General features: G+C 41.8%; 1 protein-coding gene across 3 annotated transcripts in view; it reads right to left on the reverse strand.

Moving 5' to 3' along the window:
• Positions 1–19,157, reverse strand: part of LOC129831203 (F-actin-uncapping protein LRRC16A-like) — a 33,806-nt gene extending 14,649 nt beyond the window's left edge. The window contains exons 1-26 of one of the 3 annotated variants that reach the window (XM_055894327.1): positions 18,910–19,157; positions 17,295–17,392; positions 14,952–15,002; positions 10,059–10,118; positions 9,847–9,968; positions 9,458–9,555; positions 9,299–9,369; positions 8,959–9,032; positions 8,774–8,849; positions 6,997–7,085; positions 6,328–6,422; positions 6,021–6,107; positions 5,834–5,937; positions 5,505–5,582; positions 4,476–4,552; positions 4,224–4,328; positions 3,809–3,878; positions 3,473–3,554; positions 3,281–3,380; positions 3,105–3,159; positions 2,831–3,003; positions 2,639–2,707; positions 2,401–2,494; positions 2,125–2,223; positions 510–638; positions 95–229 (exon numbers count right to left, since the gene is read on the reverse strand). In XM_055894327.1, coding sequence (XP_055750302.1) covers positions 95–229; positions 510–638; positions 2,125–2,223; positions 2,401–2,494; positions 2,639–2,707; positions 2,831–3,003; positions 3,105–3,159; positions 3,281–3,380; positions 3,473–3,554; positions 3,809–3,878; positions 4,224–4,328; positions 4,476–4,552; positions 5,505–5,582; positions 5,834–5,937; positions 6,021–6,107; positions 6,328–6,422; positions 6,997–7,085; positions 8,774–8,849; positions 8,959–9,032; positions 9,299–9,369; positions 9,458–9,555; positions 9,847–9,968; positions 10,059–10,118; positions 14,952–15,002; positions 17,295–17,392; positions 18,910–18,961 — 2,343 coding nt within the window. In that variant the 5' untranslated portion in view covers positions 18,962–19,157. The other 2 variants (XM_055894324.1, XM_055894326.1) reach the window with 2 other exon arrangements.
• Between the last annotated feature and the right edge of the window lie 521 nt (positions 19,158–19,678).

The raw sequence follows: 19,678 nt of genomic DNA on the forward strand, positions 1-19,678 counted from the left end.
CTACGTTATTCACTAAGATAAATCAACACCCAAAATATCTGGCTCGAAAAAGAAAATACATTTTTCATTTACTGCTGTGTTGACTGTTGCATACCTGTAGCTGCCCATCCATGACCCTGGCCATCTCTCCTGCCATGGACTCTAGCTTGTCCTGAATGGGGCCACCCATGTCAGGGGGGCCGCCCATGCCACCAGGAGATCCCCTCACGTGGTACAGGTTGGGCAGCAGCTAGATAGATGAGCAGGGAATGGAAGGAGGGGCAGACAGAGAAAAAGAAAAAGAGGAAGAGGCAAAAATAAAAACATTGGAGTTTGAGGCTCTTTTTGTATCCTTGTTTTTCTAAATGTTATTTAACCAGGATGTCCCATGTAGAGTTTGAGGTTAATGTTAACCCTGTCATTTTTGTCTCTCTTAGATCAAAGTTTGAAATCCACGCTCTATCACTTCTGCGTTCATACTGTATGTTCTACCGATTCTATAAGAACAATATGTCTGGTTCTCAGCTCACTCTTTTGGAGTTCCTGGCGTCCTTCATGAGGTTCTTGGCCACCTTCATGTCCTCCTGGACGACGTCGGTCTCTGTATACCTCAGAGAGTTCAGGTGGTCCTGCACCTTTACACAGATCATGTCCATCATCTGGATCAGCAGAAGGCAGGAGGGGTCAGAGGTTATCAGAGGACGTAATGTAATGGTTTATGGTCATTCAACACTTAATGTATTACGTAACTTTACATTTCTCCAGTGGAAACTCAATGTACTACTAACATTTATCCAAAAAGTGCCGAGACAAATGAAAGAAATTTACAACTATAAGATGGTGGGAGCTGTACTGTTAGATTTCAGTGCAGCCTTTGATATTATTGACCATAACCTGTTGTTGAAAAAAAAAACGTATGCGTTATGGCTTTTCCACCTCAGCTTTGAATACACAAAATGGTAATCTAATAGAACTCAAAGGGTTTTCTTTAATGGAAGCTTCTCTAATGTCAAACATGTAAAGTGTGGTGTACCGCAGGGCAGCTCTCCAATCCTTCTCCTCTTTTCTATTTTTACCAATGACCTGCCACTGGCATTAAAACAAAGCATGTGTGTCCATGTATGCTGATGACTTAACCATACACGCATCAGCAACCACAATTAATGAATTCACTGAAACCCTTAACAAAGAGTTTGTTTTGGAATGGGTGGCCAGTAATAAACTGGTCCTGAACATCTCTAAAACTAAGAGCATTGTATTTGGTACAAATCATTCCTTAAGTTCTAGACCTCAGCTGAATCTGGTAATGAATGGTGTGGCTGTTGAACAATTTGAGGAGAATAAATTACTTGGCGTTACCTTAGATTGTAAACTGTCATGGTAAAAACATAGGTTCAATGGATGGGGAGAGGTCTGGCCGTAATAAAGAGGTGCTCTGCTTTTTTGACACCACACTCCAAAAAGCAAGTTCTGCAGGCTCTAGTTTTGTCTAATTTTGATTATTGTCCAGTCGTGTGGCCCAGTGCTGCAAGGAAAGATCTAGTTAAGCTGCAGCTGGTCCAGAACAGAGCGGCACATTTTGTGCTTCATTGTAATCAGAGGGCTGATATAAATACTATGCATGCCAGTCTCTCTTGGCTGAGGTTTATGGAGAGACTAATGTTTCTTATAAAAAGTGATGCAGCCAATGTATTGAAAGTCCCAAATTGTTTGCATCGTCAACTTACACACAGCTCTGATACACGCACTTATCCCACCAGGGATCTTTTCACAGTCCCCAAATCCAGAACAAATTCAAGAAAGCATTCAGTATTGTATAGAGCCCTTACTGCATGAAACTTCCGTCCATCTCATATTGTTCAAATAAACAGCAAACCTGGTTTCAAAATACAGATAAAGCAACACCTCGCGGCACAACACCTCTCCCCTACTTGACCTAGATAGTTTGTGTGTATGCATTGATATGTAGGCTACGTATGCCTTTTTAAATAAAATATGTAGTTCTGTCCTTGAGCTGTTCTTGTCTAGTGATGCTCTGTATTATGTTTCATGTTGTGTGGACCCCAGGAAGAGTAGCTGCTGCTGCTTTTGCAACAGCTGATGGGGATTCAAATAAAATACCAAAGTTAAATATCAAACAACCACCTGTTGTGTGGTTGTCGTGACAATGCCTTGCTGGAGCCGGTAAGCTTGCTCTTGGAGGTATTTTCGAGTCTCGTGGTTCCTTAGGAGATACTGCTCCATCTGCAGGGGAATTGATTTGTAGAGATTGATATAAAAAATAAAATATATAAAAAATGTTTTAAAATTCATGTAGATGGAAATGTGAACATTTGCTATCGATGCCTTCTTATCAATGACAATTGACATCAATTCTGTCATCCGTTAAAATCCACCATGCAGACAAATGTGAACTTTGACCTTTAGTAGGGCGTCCTCTGTTTTCTCAGGGCTGGCCTTGAGGGCCTGGGCAGCATCGATGATGGGGATAGGCATGAAGCGAATGGTGTGGTTCCTGAAAGAAATAGAGAGGGTAACAGTACTGTATATGTAACTAAGTGTATGCCTACTCACATATCCTAACCAAAACATCAATGGGAAGATGTGCAGAGGAGTGTAAATAAATATAAAATCGTGGCACACACACACAGATACATACTTTTCTAACGCAGCTGCCACATCCTGGAGGCCTTGTAGGCTGACATTGTTTTTGTCCCACATAACTGTCCTGTACAAACGCATAAGAGATGACTGTACAGAACAATAGAATATAGTAGAATCCATATTATGCAGTATTGGAACTTGGCACAGTTGACCCTTGTGGACCTCTTCTTGAGTCTTGACCTCTTACCGGAGCTTGGTGTTGATCTGTAGGGCCTTGGCCAGCATCTTGGCCCCCATGTCTCCCATGCCGTTGCCACTGATGTCCACCCGGCTCAGGCTGGTGTTGCTGCCCAGAGCGTTCAGCACGATGGACAGATCTCCCTTCAGCTTGGAGTCAGCCAGGGAGAGGGACGTCAGGGGCTAAGTGACAAAGAGGTTAGTTGAACAATGGTAATGAATGGTTTAGACACATTTTTATGCTAAGCTGTTTTGGCTAAGCATCACCATAAGAGTCGACTCACCGATTCCTCCTCCTGTATCATGTGCACCAGGTTGTCCAAGACTTGAGACAAATTTCTGTGGGAAGACATGCACACTTCGTTACATTCCAGACAGAGAGGACAATACAAACAGAAGGATATTAAGTGACAGGCTAATTAAAAAATATATCAAATTCCAATGTAAGTAAGTCTCGTACTTGGACTTAATGTTATTGAAGTTCTTGCCCAGTGAGAGGTGGCGGATGGAGCGATTTTTGGCCAGCCACACCAAGAGAGTGGTCAGGTCTGAATCCAAACCTGAGCATCACATTTAACACAATATCAAGTAAAACAATCAAGGTACACAACGTTCACAATCAATGTACATACAGTGTCTACTCAGGCCTCACCGTTGTCTGAGATGTCCAGGCTGGAGATGTTGGGAATCTCAGCTATGCAGCCCTCCAGAATCTGAGAGCCTCCAGATCTTAGCTGAAGTAAAACAAACAAAACATTAAGAGAAAGGATAGCAAGTGTATTTTGGTGCTGTATTTGATTGTCATTGAGTACACAAGTAAATAAAGTTAAGTAATTCAAAATCAGAATATTCAGAGCATCAGCTCAAATAAAAGGGGTGTCAAGACAACATTTTATTTTTGAATTTTATTTCAGAGTAGACCTTTAATTTCTCCCTCAGGAGATTCAGGTAACTGTGCCAGGGCCAAGGCAGTAGTTCAGCCTCTTACCTCAGAGCTGCTGAGATCCAGTGATACTTCACTGAGATTAGGATTGCAGCCAAGCCCTAGTAAAAGTGCTCTGAGGAGAAAGAAATGAATTCAAACTCAACGGTTTCTTTTCTATTCAGTTAAATCATCAACGCATACTGAAATATGCAGTAATTAAATAATTGGTGTGATTAGATTGCTTTCTTGTTCACTGCAACTTTAAGGAATGTTTCTATACTACCTACTTTTTCATTTTAAAATGAAGCAAAAATAAATGTATAACTATGACATCCTGTCTAAAAGATACATCACTGACTATTTATAGACATGTACATTTTCTCCAGGAATATTCTCCAATTTTCTAGATCATATTTTCATTCTTGGTGTAATAGTTAAATGGAGCAAATGACATAAATGGAGCAGACTGCAAGCTCACTTGAGTGCCTCCAGGGGGAGCTTGGTTCCAGACAGGTTGACACTGCTCAGCGCCAGTGCAGTGCCAAAGAACTGCTTGAAGGAATGCGGGACATCTTTACTTCTCCTGTGGGTTAAAAAGAATGCCAACACACTTGGGTTATTTGTTCTGAAGTTCTCACTTTGACAAACTGAGCAGTATGACACATGGACATAGAAGACAACAGCAACTTATTTTAGCATAAGAAAGTCATTTTGTTGTTGTATGGCTCACCTGTGAGAGAAAACGCTCTTCGACATGTTGAGCACTGAGAGGTGCCTGAGTGAACCTCTTAAAAGTGAAGTGCAGACCTGGAAGACAGGTGTTGAGCATCTGAATAACATGGACTAGTCAAGTGACATCACAGCTTTTATCCAAGCTCAGACTCTTGGGAAGTACAGACAGTATTTGGACTGGCCATTTGCATAGCAACAAATATAACAACAAGATCCATAAATATAACTATATAAAAAGCAAAAAATATTTTTAAATTAATAAGTGATATCAAAAGCAGACAGCACGCTACTTATGAACAGTGCTCACATGATATCCAAATATGACATGTTCACTGTCATTGCATACTATCATTTTTTGTTGTATTTTTTCTTTCCGATTTTGTGATATCCAATTGGTAGTTACAGTCTTGACCCATTGCGGCAACTCCCGTACGGACTCGGGAGAGGCGAAGGTCAAGAGCCATGAGTCCTCCGAAACACAACTCTGCCAAACCGCACTGCTTATTGACACACTGCTCGCTTAACCAGGAAGCCAGTCGCACCAATGTGTCAGAGGAAAAACTGTACAACTGGCAAACAAAGTCAGCATGCATGCACCCGGCCCGCCACAAGGAGTCGCTAGCGCGCCATGGGACAAGGACATCCCGGCCAGCCAAACCCTCCACTAACCCGGACGACACTGGGCCAATTGTGCGCCGCCTCATGGGTCTCCCAGTCGCAGTCAGCTACAACACAGCCTGGGATCAGACCCAGGTCTGTAGTGACGCCTCAAGCACTGCGACACAGCCTGGGATCAGACCCAGGTCTGTAGTGACGCCTCTAGCACTGCGACACAGTGCCTTAGACCACTGCGTCACTCGGGAGGCCAATTGCATATTATTACAATTAAACTAATCTACTTAATTATAGATTCGGTTTAGAATAGCTATGTAATATGCCCATAAAAAGGGTTAAAGTCCAGTTGTCCAATCATTGCCTAGCTATAGCAGTGCGAATTCTTGTTAGGATTGGATAAGGGTTCACTCACTTGGTCCAGACAGCAGTCACTGCTGGACAGATCCAGAGTTACTAGACTGTTATGTTGACCCAGGAAATTGTACAGATTCTGTGAAAAGAGTCAGAGAAATTATGAAGAAAACAACATCAAATACTGAGTACAATGAAGGGGGAATTATGACTAGGTCTTTCACTTAATATTTCAAATTCTATTTCACACCATTTCTGTGGCCTGTGTGAAAAATAAATGAAAGCCAGGACAGAACATCAGTTCTGCACTCCCTCCCCTTATGATTAAGAGTGGCGTGTTAGCTGATCCTAGATCTGTGCCTAGCAACTTCTACCAGGAGATGTACATACTGAGAGGTCGTCTCCTCGGAGTGAGTTCCCACAGAGGTCCAGGTGTGTGAGGGTAGTGGGGACAACAGGGTTGGCACTCAGCCCCTGGGCAAGACTGTTAACCCCTGACAACACATACACAGGAAGTTCAGAGGAAATGACTTAACACATGATATTTGTCCAGGAAATTGGTTATGAATTTCAATACCCTTTTGCGATATGGAGGTCTTTGAAAGGTTCAAATGCTTGAGACCCATTGGGAGTTTGGCTAGCTGTGCACTGAGAGCAGATACACCTAGAAAAAAAATAAAGTGCATTACAAACTTATGAACAGACTTAAACCTCTCATGAACTTGAAGCTTTGAGACACACATTTGGCCATTGAGACGATCCATGCCAATGTAGGACAGAATACTAGAAGCTAGAATTCTAGATCTGTGCAGTATCCTATATATCTAAATCATTGAATATCACTGAATATCATAAAAAAAATGAAAGAGGGGAGTTTGTTGTACCCTTGTCCTCCAGGGAGTTGTTTGTGAGGTTGAGGGTGTGAAGTGCAGAGGCAGGGTTGCAGGTCAGAGCGTTGGCTAGCTTCTGTGCGAAATCACTGAAAATATCAAGAAAAGACAAGGCTCTACATAATCCAAAAACATTCCTCACCCCAGGACACCGGTGCCTATCTGGGAGAATAAAGAAAAACAACATGCTTAAGTTTTGGCATGAATTGCCTTCATCAGAGCCTATTGTTTGTTTGTCCCGTCAATAAATGGATCAGATTGACGCAGAAACAGAGAGCTCTTTATTCTCCCGGATAGTGACCAGTTGAAGTATCCAGGGGAAAAGGAGTGTTTTGGGGATTTTCAAGCCCCTCAGTCGAGCACCTGATTCCCCTTTTTCGTTTGGGCTGGGCTGAAGCTCAATTGGAATACTTTTTTCCACAGCGCTACATAAGTTCTCAGGATTTTCTACATCAAGTATATTTCTGATAATAGTGAGTCATGGGTGTAACTAGTGTGTGAGCTTGTAGCTTCCTACTGAACAGCATGCATGGAAGGTGGCTGCGTTCGAGAGCGTGATTCATTCTGAAACTGTGTGTGTGCGTTTTGTGTTTGCACCAGCATCTGTGTGTGTGCTGGATAAAATAAAGCCAGTATAGCTTATTACCAGTGCTTAGTGCTCACCTTCTGAGACCTGCATTCTCTAAAACCAGCTCCTCTAAGCGACTGGAGCGGGCCACAACTCGCAGAATTTGTTCACACACATCTGTGGACTGCAAGCAAACACTTCAGTGTGAAAAGTAACAAGCTCAGGCTTGTGTAAACACAGATGCATAACTTACTGTACAAAAACGTAAAACCTTTAATTAAATGCATAAACACACACAAGAACGCAAACACACAATAACGCAAACACACACAAGGACACATTCACCAAAACAAACACACACACACCTCCTATGACTAAGTATCAGCAGCAGTCACACCATCCCTGACTAATAAGCGCTTGTTGACATCTCATCCTCATGCCTCTCTGCCTGCCACCACCAGAACACACACTCCTTTATACACACACAGCTGTCCTCTTCCTGCTGTGGACAGTGTGCCCTTTACAACGCGTGTTTAGCCACTCTCAGAGGATAGTGGAAGTTATATAATAGAGAATGGTTTCAATACAAAATAAGCACTTAATGAAAGTCTTACAATGCATTTTAACTGCATCCTAAATTAGTGCTGAGCTATTAGCGTTTGAGGTTATTTCGGTATGATTATTAAACATTTAGGGTTTTCGATTTAAATCAATTTTTAAAACATTAGACGCACTACAGTATGCTTTATGTGGGTTGAATGCTGTAACACAGAATAAAACAATTGATAAAAGTCCCATGATGGTAGTGACTGCCCATTATTGCTTATCACTTATTAACCATCATTTATCACCTTACTTTAATAAAATGTTTAATTTGTTGTGTATATTACATTTGTTTTATTTGATGACTTATTTAATTAAAGTCATCTCATCTCTATGCTGTCTGACAAAATCCCTATTTTAGTAGTTCTTCAAAAAGGGAACAAAAAAAAATGCAACATGTAAAGTATTGGTCACATGTTTCATGAGCTGAAATTAAAAGATCCCTAAAAGATCCACAACATTTTCAATACGCACCAAAAGCTGAGTTCTTTCATATTTTGTGCAAATTGTTTTGTTTACATCCTTGTTAGTGAGCATTTCTCCTTTGCCAAGATAATCCACCCACCTGACAGGTGTGGCATACCAAGAAGCTGATTAAACAGCATGATCATTACACAGGTTGCACCATCTGCTGGAGATAATAAAAGGCCACTCCAAAATGTGCAGTTTTGCCACTTCTATGACTGCTGAATACAAACTATCAAATCACTGAGATCATGTATTTTCCGGTAGAGATCCCTTGTGAAGCAACCATTTCTCTATTCTTATGTTTCTCCTCCATGTCTACCCCATACTAACCTAACATAGCAGGCGTAAAAGAAACCCCAAACAACCCCTCACAGACCAGAGTAGATAATTATGACATTTTCTGTGCCAAACTATGTAGAATATTGGCCTGTTAAAAACTACAACTCCCTTCTACATCACACAGTTCGGGCTTGATCGGATTTATCTCTAGAGAAACTTTGCAAAAAACCCAGAACAAAATGGAATTCAAATAATTGAACCGACGTTGGTCAATTAGTTAAAAAAAATTATAATAACCGAAATTTCAGTTAAATCGCCCAGCACTAATCATAATGCATATACCTACAGTACAGGCTTAATGTAAAGTGTTACCACAATTTATTTAACTTCCACCTCTCTTCAAGAGTAGCATGATGCTCGTTTCTCCAATTTATTTACTTCAGTTGAACTAAGATTTTTTCCCTTCATAAGTGTAACAGAACATGGAAAATGGTCACCAGCAGAGTTCAGAATAAAATGTACCAGTTTGTAGTCCTTTGTGGAGAGCTTGGTGAACCATTGGTTATACTCCAGGACCACAATGATGGCCACCAAATCTCTGGAGGAGAAGTAAATAGCATTGATTATCAAAAACAGAATGGTATAAAAAGACAGTTGTTCACGCAATGTGTACATTTGACAGCAGTAAAATAAGGAAGTGAAGTTACCGGTTATCAAGATGTACAAAATCCTGCAGGTTCAGTTCTCTGGTGTCCTGGGTCTGATAGATTGTGTCCACATCCTGTTGGGCAACATGGAGAGACGTGACCAAGATGGGAATAACTCAAACAATTGCAAAATCTGCACTGATATAGCTAAAACAACCCACAGGATGTAAAGCCAGGTCAGCATACATGCATTTCAAGAAAGACAATGTTAGAAACTTTAGCACAGATGCCTATCTACACGAACAGGATATTCAGGCTACTGGACCTCCATAAACTGCCCCCGTTACACTATGATCAATTAGCAATATTAAATTAAACGGAAGGAGACAAATCTACTAACCCACTGCACCTCCTCTCTGAATGGCAGACCCAGCTGGTCACAGAGACACCAGTACATGTGGGAGAAACCACCTACGAGAGAATGAGGGAGGTGAATACAGAAAGTCAACTATGTTATAGTTGGGATTTTTGTGAAATATGTTCTATAATATAACGTTACCACATGGCCCTAGGTCTGTGGTGGCCTGGTCCTCCCAGAGAGACTGTAGGACGGCCGTCCTCTCAGGAGGCTTCAGGGTCAACTTCTTCATCGCCTTCCTTTCACAGTACAGGGGACACACCACAAACTGTCACTATCAGTCAGCCCAGAGGACAAAACACACACTGTCACTTTATCATGTCGGACATGTGTAAAGTGAGAGTGGGTGACAGTCTGACTGAGGAAGTGAATGAGCACACAAGCGAGTGAATGAGCACACAAGCAAGTGAATGAGTACTCAAGCAGATGAATGAGTGACTCACTAATGTAAGTGTTTGTATGAGTAAAAGAATAATGAAGTGACAATAAAGAAAGTAACAAAAGAGAGTGACAAAGTAGAGGGGACCTACGCTGGGGAGAGGCCTGGACAGATTCTGTGTAGACAGCTCCCAATGTGGGCCACCACCTCATCCACATCCTCCACAGAGCCAAGCTTCAGGGACAGCTGGCCTCGGTCATACTCCAACAACAACTGTAGGGGGCGCAACACAGTCAACTGATACTGTCTGTAACATGTTTGGTTTCAACAGAAGTTTAATGTTTAAAGCCAGGACTATCTTACCTGAGTGGGCTTGTTACTAGTGATCCCCTCTATATCTAGGTAATTGAAGGTGTGTTCAATCTGAAACCACACAACAAAAATTTCACTATACTCTAAAAATTAAAAAGGTATGGAATCAAAATGTTGGAAAACATATTGATAAAATCAAAAACATGTGAGGCACACAAGGACATATGTCCACTTTCTCTTTCACAGCTATAAAGGCCAACACAAACAAAAACAGACACTGAGATACAACATGACCAAAAGTATGTGGACATCTCATTCCAAAGTCATGGCCATTAATATGGAGTTGGTCCACCCTTTGCTGCTATAACAGACTCCACTCTTCTGGGAAGGCTTTCCACTAGTTGGAACAATGGAAGCAAGTCCCCGCAGCATTTAGCCACAAGAGCATTAGTGAGGTTGGGCACTGATGTCGGGTGATTAGGCCTGGCTCACTGTCAGTATTCAAATTCATCCCAAAGGGGTTCGATGGCGTTGAGGTCAGGGCTCTGTGCAGGCCAGTCACGTTCTTCCACACTGATCTCGACAAACCATTTCTGTGTGTACCTCGGCTTTGTGCACGGGGGCATTCTCATGCTGAAACAGGAAAGGGCGTTCCCCAAGCTGTCGCTACAATGTGGGAAGCACAGAATCGTCTAGAATGTATTTTATGCTGTAGCATTAAGATTTCCCTTTACTGGAACTAGGTGGCCTACTCCAAACCATGAAAAACAGCCCCAGACCATTTTTTCTCCTCCACCAAACTTTACAGTTGGCATTATGCATTGGGGCAGATTCTCCTGGCGCCCGCCAAATCCAGATTCGTCCGTCGGACTGCCAGATGGTGAAGCATGATTCATCCCTCCAGAGAACACGTTCCCACTGTTAGAGTCCAATGGCAGCGAGCATTACACCACTCGAGCCGTCGCCTGGCATTGCGATCTTAGGCTTGTGCGCGGCTGCTCGGCCTTGGAAACCCATTTCATGAAGCTCTCAACGAACAGTTCTTGTGCTGACGTTGCTTCCAGAGGCAGTTAGGAACTCATCCTAGGACGGTGTCAAGTTGAAAGTCACGGAGCACTTCAGTAAGACTATTCTACTGCCAGTGTTTGTCTATGGAGATTGCATGGCTGTGTGCTCAATTTTATACACGTCAGCAATGGGTGTGACTGAAATAGCCAAATCCACTCATTTGAATGTGTCCACATACTTTTGTATATATAGTGTAGATAGACAAACCCCAATAACCCCCCCCCCCCCCCCCACACACACACAATTGGCAGGATGACAGGGGAGAGAGGGAGAGCGAGTGGATGAAGTCAAACTAATCCAGAGCTGCTATCTTTCTGACACTAGAGGCCCACGTTGAAGGAGGAAAGAAAAACCTCCCCCTCCAGCTGTTAAATCCCTCCAATGTCTTTGCTCGGCACACAAAACTCCAAGGGCAAGATTTACTCCCAGGAACAACTGAGCCTCTGTCGTACACAGAGCGTATAATAATCCAAACACCATCATACAATGACTTCTTTCCAGGATACAGGAAAACTAAATGCTAAAACTTTAGCCTGCAGCTATAATGCTTTATGTATAACTTGTAATAAGCATGTAGCCTAGTGTTACCAAAAATCACTTCCTCAGGGTTTGTACCTTTCCAGAGGATACGAGTAGAAGACTAAAATACACCCAAAAGAGGAATTAGCATGAATACTTGTAAGGCTCTGTAAATAGTGTAACTTTAAGTTTTTTTAAGTGCATGGGTTTTAATGACTAGCAATTGAAGTACAGTAGCTTCAGAAAGTATTCACACCCCTTGATTTTTTCCACATTTTGTTGTTACACTGCCTGAATTGAAAATTGATTACATTTAGATGTGTCAATGGCCTACATCCACATTAAAATGATGGGGTATTATTGTGTAATGATGTTTTTAGAAATTGTTACAAATTAATTAAAAATGAAAAGCTGAAATGTCTTGAGTCAGTAAGTACTCAACCCTTTTGTTATGGCAAGCCTAAATAAGTTCAGGAGTAAACATTTGCTCAACTAGTCACATAAGATGGATGGAGTCACGTTGTGTAATAATAGTGTTTTACAAAAATGTTGAATGACTACATAATCTCTGTACCCCACACACACAACTAATTTTAAGGTCCCTCAGTCAAGCAGTGAATTTCAAACACAGATTCAACCACAAAGACCAGGGAGCTTTTCCAATCCCTCAAAGAAGAGCACCTAGATCAGATCAGTAAAAAAAAAAAAACTTATTACAAAAGTTATTACACTTTGGATGGTGTATCAAGACACCCAGTCTCAAAGATACAGGCGTCCTTCCAAACTCAGTTGCCCGGGAGGAAGGAAACTGCTCCGGGATTCCACCATGAGGACAATGATGACCTAACAGTTAGAGTTTAAGAGCTGTGATAGGAGAAAACTGAGGATGGATCACAACATTGTAGCTACTCCACAATACTAACCTAAATGACATAGTGAAAAGAAAGATGTCTGTACAGCAGTGGTCTCCAAAACATTTCTACTTGATCGCAAAACATTTCTGTAAAAAACCTAATGATAAAGCCTTGCGTTCCCATATCTACCGCTGCTGGCGGTAGGTGCACCCGATTCATCTGCCCTGCACGCCAGATAGAAGTGTTCCAATTTTTAACCATTTCATGTGTCTGAATGGTCTTTCCAGTGGGCCCGGAGAGCAAATCAAGTGCACTATCAGCCTACCGCTGGCCAATCGGATGGCTCAGATTACTGTGTATGCAGTAACGTAGCAGGCGTAAAAGAAAGCTACAGCAAAGTTGAAGATGTTAATCAGAGTAAAAACATGAATTTGTGCATGAGGCAGAAATAAAGCGGGGGCGACTCGAGTTTCGCCATCAGCTGGAAGACGGTGTCCCTTTTTGGTCAGCGTAGGAAAGGGATCGACGGGACGTTGAGAGGCCCTCAGACCCTCAGTCTGCTGCTCTCTCCCTCCGCTGAGACTGAACATCAGATGCAGGTGCCATTAGCCCAGTAAAATAAAAAGCAAATTATTTAAATGCGTGTTCACTCAGCTGTGTCTCGCAAGTAATACACCAACTGTTCTATTACCAGTGTGGTCATAGCCTACACCTAAATATATGTTTAAAATGGCCTGAACAACAACGCATTGGCACGGCATATCATGCAAAGCTAATATGCGGTGATAATGTATTGGTCCTATAGCCCACTGCACAAACCTCATTGCTACAGTACTATTTTTAATAGGTTGCATAGGCTTACGCTTTTTAAGTCATGCAAAAACATCTGAGTGGTAGATCTTGGCTTGCATTTTGATCAGAAAGTGATCTTGACTCAGAAAAGGTTGGTGACCACTACCGTACAGAATAAAAAATAAATATGCAGCAAAAAATTTTACTTTCTGTCCTGAATACAAAGTGTTATGTTTGTGTCAAATCCAACACGTCACTGAGTACCACTTCATATTTTCAAGCATGGTGGTGGCTGCATCATGTTATGGGTATGCTTGTCATCGACAAGGACTAGGGATTTTTTTAATGATAAAAATAAACGGAAGAGAGCTAAGCACAGGCAAAATCCAAGAGGAAAACCTGGTTCAGTCTGCTTTCCAACAGACACACTGGGAGACAAATTCACCTTTCAGCAGGTCAAAAACAGTACTGCTTACCAAGATTAAATGGAATTTTCCCGATTGGCCTAGTTACAGTTTGGATTTAAACGGCTTGAAAATCTACGGCAAGACTTGAAAATGGCTGTCTAGTAATGATCAACAAGTAACTTGACAGAGCTTGAAGAATTTTTTAAGAATCATGTGCAAATATTGTACAATCCAGTTGTGCAAAGCTCTTAGAGACTTACCCAGAAAGACTCACAGCTGTAATTGCTGCCAAAGGTGATTCTAACATGTATTGACTCAGGGGTTTGAATACTTATCTAATCAAGATAGTGTTTTATTTTTCATAAATTCTTTACAAATGTTAGAATTTTTCATCCACTTTCACATTACTGAGACTTTTGTGTAGATCGTTGACAAAAAACTGTTTTAATCCCACTTTGCACACAACAAAATGTGGGTAAAGTCAAGGGGTGTGAATACTTTCTGAAGGCACTGTATTTGTAATTCACCACATTCATGAAATGCACAGTCCAAAGATTGCAGTGAAGAAGTTGCAGTTACTGGTATTCGTTAACCAGTACATTACCGCCTGGCACAAGTGAGCAGGTCCCACCATATGCCATGACATCTGATATGTTTACCCACAATGCAGCTGTGAACACAGCCTGTGGGAAAGAAAAACAGTCAATGCTTTCTGAAAAACCTAAAACCTTAAAAGGGAGAGAGAGTCAAAAAAGTTAAACAGAAATAGGGGAGAGATCTGCAGAGACTTGCTCCTTGGGCCAGCAACTGTACCAGAGAGAATTCCAGGAGCGCTCCTCCAAAACAAGCAGGAGCATGCTCGGAGATAGACTAACCAAACATTCCCAAGGAGGACCATCTGGGATGACTGGGGGCGGGAGGAAGACAGTCAGTCTAATTGAATTTCCTCAATTCATCCAGAAAGAAGTCATCCCACTCACTCAAACCTCTACTTACTACGTGTCGTAATGGAGTGAATTCCCTGTCTGTCATCATTACATAGTACATAAAAGTGAGTTGCAGCGATTTCAACTTCACAAGAACTTAATTGGGCCTGAGTAATATTGATGTTAACTCCCGTAGCACTATGCACAAATGTAGCACCATGCAGTACACTAGTAAACTAATGTTTAAGCTTCTGTGGGACGCAGCTATTTGAGGCATAGGAAGATCAGGATATACACTAACACACATTCAAAACACTCAGTGTCTCACATGTGCATGTATGCCGTCTCACCTCGCACACACGGCACACTTCTCCTTACCTTGGTGGGGACCCTTGCAGTAAGCAGAAAGACCCGATGGGATGCCAAAGCCTGTAGGAGAGCGAGACAGATCAGAGAGACGTAACGGAAGTCAACAACTGTACAACTAGAACTGGACAGTTACAGTACTAAGCCTTTCCACCAGCGGTTTGCAGCTGTTATTGTCTAGAAGGAATTTAAATATCAACTGTAGAGCCAAGTGAAAGAGACCTGGAGATGGGACATACGTAAAGAACATGGTCTCGTTTTTACTATAGTTTCTGTGTGTTAAACCCTTTATTCTTAAAAACACTGGAGCAAACTCAATTGAAATCACACTGTGGTAGCTAACTCATTTCTAGAGACATGCAAAAGTATCATGCTACAGGTGAATACACAGTTATAGTCAAAAGGAGAAAGAGAGAACTGTCTGTGGATCAGATAGCTGTGGTATGTGGGTTTTTGGAGTGAAGTCACTCAAGGCCAAATATGAGCATTGATAGTGGCTTAGTGAGCCAATGGCTGGGTGAGGCAGGAGACCCCGCCCCTCTCTGCTCTGGACAACCTGTTTCAGATTTGTATTTTATTTTCAAGTATCTCAGGTGTAAAAAGAGGGGGAGGGGTATTGCATGTTCACACACACACACACACTAATCATGCACATGTAGACACACACATACATTTCACAATCCCATAATAATTCTTACAGGTAAGACCCACTTATCCATTGTGTCTTAAAAGAAAAAGACAGCTCAACCAAATGTTGACCACCGAGTTTGGCAGAAGAATTTACAGTCCCAATTCTAGCAAGGCCTAGGAATGTGCCGGGCTATGTTAATCAGTGTCTGATGCGCTCAGTCAGTGTCCTGTGGGGAAGTGGTGTCAAGTCAAGACAGTGAACATACATGCCACCAAATTGTGGAACTTTACAAAGAAAATAAGGCCCCAGAGCCTACACCGTGTCCAATAGGCCCCCAGAGCCTACACCGTGTCCAATGGGCCCCCAGAACCTACAATGGGCCCATTTCACACTAAACTCTAAGGAAGGACAACTTTCCAGAAAATGATATGCCTTCAAATGTGAAAATGGTATAGAGTTTCATGAGTTGAGGATGCGTATTTAGAGTAACGAGTCAGTTATATCCTCATTATACTATGCGTTTAAAATCAGTTGCCAACATTTGTCCTTTTAATGAACTAGGAAACACATAGGTGTTTCAGAGTATCTCCCAAAGCTAGTCAGCTGCACATGTTCTACAATTAAAACAGAACCTTGTTTCTGTCTGTTAACTCATGGGTGGTGCAGCAAACATTAGCATGCCAAGAAACTTCGTTTTTTAAATCCACACTTATACGTTGTCTGCTGAGTAACACACACTGGGGGTCTAGAGACATGCAGTTACATGAAACAAGAAAGGCCCATATCCAATAGTAGGCCTACTCCCACATAACTTTATCCATTGTTCTTCCTCTTACACAATAATACACTGAGACTAAGGGCTCAAATGTATTTTGAAAGTTGGGTCTGATGCTTTTCATGTCTTTGCTGGCCCACGGCTTAAAGGAAAGGGTTAAAGGATGATGAAGTTGCCAAGTATGAGGTGAGACTGAATAGTGTCTGTATACAGGGCTGTGTTCATTAGGGCATGCATTGGAAAACGTTTTACAACGGAAAATGAAAACGAGTGTTTCTTATTCTGTAAGTGTTCTTGGGTATTTTGAAAGGCGCAAATAAAATGTATTAGTCTGTTTTCTTCCATTCGATGCCTAATGAACACGGCCCAGGGCTTAGGATTAAAGAAGATCAGCTTGCAACACCTTATAAAGAATTTTGTTTGGAAAGAGGCCGAAGCATCTCTGGTCTTCCTTAGGTTTGATGGAGGCAACTGATATTCCAGTTGAAACACAATACGTTTTGGCGCTATTTTGAAAGTGCTCTGAAGTTGCTAACAAAAATTTGACAGTTGTGGAGGTTCATCCTGTAACATTTCAAATGTAACATTTAACCATCAAAATCCAATATTCTGCATACAAAGTAACAAGAATATTACACCGCAGACAAAATTCTTTCTCAGTCTGTCAAGTCCACAGAAAGTGGTGAGGTTGTGTTTCAAACGTTCTGTGGTCAAACAGTCGACTGCAGGCCTGCTGTGAATGAGGCACAGGAACAAGGTTTTGCTGAGAAACATGTAAACCTTGAGAGAATGAGGAAAATTACAAACACTGGGGTGCTCAGAAAGACAAGTTGATGTTCTCCTACATAGAAGGGTTGTGTTGTGTCTACACATTTAACGCTACATTTAGAGAACTGCACAATGAGAAACCAATTATATGGGGGCCTAGAATGCAGGCCTGATGTCTTACCAGAACTCGGTTCTCCAGTTTGTCACCTTTGACCTCCAGTTTCAACCTCTTCTTCAGGGTGAGCTTGATCTTCCTTCCCACGGCATCTCTCAGACTCTCTAGGAGGAACAATTGGAAGATTGATACGATCACGCTATCGTTTCCTCTACTGCATGTTCAGGGCTAGGCTTATTGGAGGCCTTTATAAAATCAAAAATAACTCATGCTTGGCCTGGGAAATCATGAATAACAGAAGCAGAAATGCTTTTTGATAGGAAAACAACCCACTTTGCCTGCATTGAGCAGTTTTTTAACAGTTGTATCAACAGTGGACCTAATGTCAGTTTCGTAACCACTACACTCAAAAAGAAACTCATAAGTATTGAAAATACCACACAGTCCATAGACAGGCCATAGGGCAGTGCTAGGGAGGTTAGTAATTCAACATTGGTGCACTTTTTTCTCCCACATAATAGCAGTCAGAGTAATATTATTGCTTAATTTTGTACCAAACACAGCTTTAACCAGCATCAGCCTCTTACAGGTTTCATGATTCCGTTGTCAAATTTATATTAAGAGGGAAGCCAGATGCCAACCAGGAAACCAGCTGAGTGAGGGACTGATCTGTTTTGGTGAGGCACCTCAATTTTTTTGTAGTCTTGTTTTTCTTCAGGGAATCCTGGCAAGAGTGGGGGAAACTCTTGATTACATCACTCTCTGGACATGAGGTCATCAACTCAGATCAACTGCCATTTTTGGACATCTATTTATGTATCCAGTTCTCTGAAAGGAATGTCTGAAAACAGTTTTTGCAGTTGTTTTCGTGATGATTCCATAACTTGATCAGTGTCCATTCTCAAAAGAAAAATGTAACATTTTGAAAGAACTGTGAGGAAAACTGAGGAAGAAATCTCATATGGCTGTCTGGGCTTGTTGTATGTCCTGTGCTTTGCGTAGTATGACAATGGTTTATCCATACATTGGTCTATCCTAGAGGAGGCATGCGTCATGGTGTCATCACACTCTGGGGGAATTTCTCAAGAGAAGAGAAGAACAGCTCCAGTTCTTCTCTCCAACTTTGTGTACAAATGTATGTGGCAATCAGGTGGAGCTCGAACACTTGAGAAACAGCTGACATATCATGTTTATCCCCCATAGTCGTTACGCAATTTAAAATGAACAATTTCAATGCAAGAGTAGTAACGTTCATTTTAGGCCAAATAAATTACATTACTGTTAAAGTTTCTTACCCAGTAGTTCGTTAGGAAAACCCGTATCTTCTTCAGACATGTTTAAGAATTAGGAGAGTTGTGGAGTTAAAAAAGCACAACGACAAAGACTTGTGCGACATGGATTAAAATGTAAAGTTATCCACCGACGAGTAGCCTAGTCCAGTTTCTTGAGTACCTGGGGTCGTTTTGCTTACTTTCTCCATTCATCCTCGAGTGCGTCAGAGCAATGTACCTTTTAGCGCTCGAGAGACGAAATTAACGAATAAAATGACATGAGTAAATTGAAGACAACGTTAAGATGCTTGGACTAGCCTACTCTGCGAGTCTGTTGCAAAAAATAATCACATACTTTCAGTCAACTCGTGAATGATCCCTCCCTCCTCAACAAAAGGTAGGCTACTCACCGAAGTCAAGTAGGGAAAATGTGACACCTGGTGGCAGGGCCGGCCCGCTCATTAGGCAGGAGGAGGCTGCCTATCACCGCAGGTTGACGAGGGCGGCATTTTCTGAGCTAACTTACTGTCGAAGGCGTACCTCCAACAACACAAAACCTCACACAATACTGCCCCAAAACAATGACAATTTCTCTCTCAACTATTGGCATATGGGCTTTTTAGGTGACTGCTGATGCCGCCCTGTGATAAGCTTTGTCAAAGGCAGGGATGCAAAATATTTATCTTGTCCATTCCCAGCGCGCCTCTCCAGGGTGCTGTTGGAGAGATGAATCGCTGCGGCACTCCACCAACATTCTGTCAAAAAAATTCCTCCAACATAAATCATGTAGTAGAAATAGTATGTGGCCTTTTCTGTAGCCTACAAGCTGGATATAAAATGTAAGACAGTGTAATGATATGGAAAGTTTTTACATCGTGCATTTTTCTCCGATCAAATAGCCTAACCTAAATGGCGCACAATCAAATACAAAATGCGCCGACATGTTAACAAACCAAATATCCTAAAAACAGGACAGGTCAAAGTAAAATGGACAATATGGAATGGACAATCAGGCTACACCTGCTATCCAGGAGTTTAATCCAGTGGGATAAATTGTCATGATCAGTGTTTCAAGTTTGTATACTGATCATAACGAAAAATAAAATGCTTCTGCATTTCCCACTGTGTAAATGCATTGCAAATAGGCTCAGGATAACTCCTGATTAAGTTGGGTAGCTG

The sequence above is a fragment of the Salvelinus fontinalis genome, chromosome 32 (genome assembly GCF_029448725.1).
Source record: "Salvelinus fontinalis isolate EN_2023a chromosome 32, ASM2944872v1, whole genome shotgun sequence".
NCBI lineage: Eukaryota > Metazoa > Chordata > Actinopteri > Salmoniformes > Salmonidae > Salvelinus > Salvelinus fontinalis.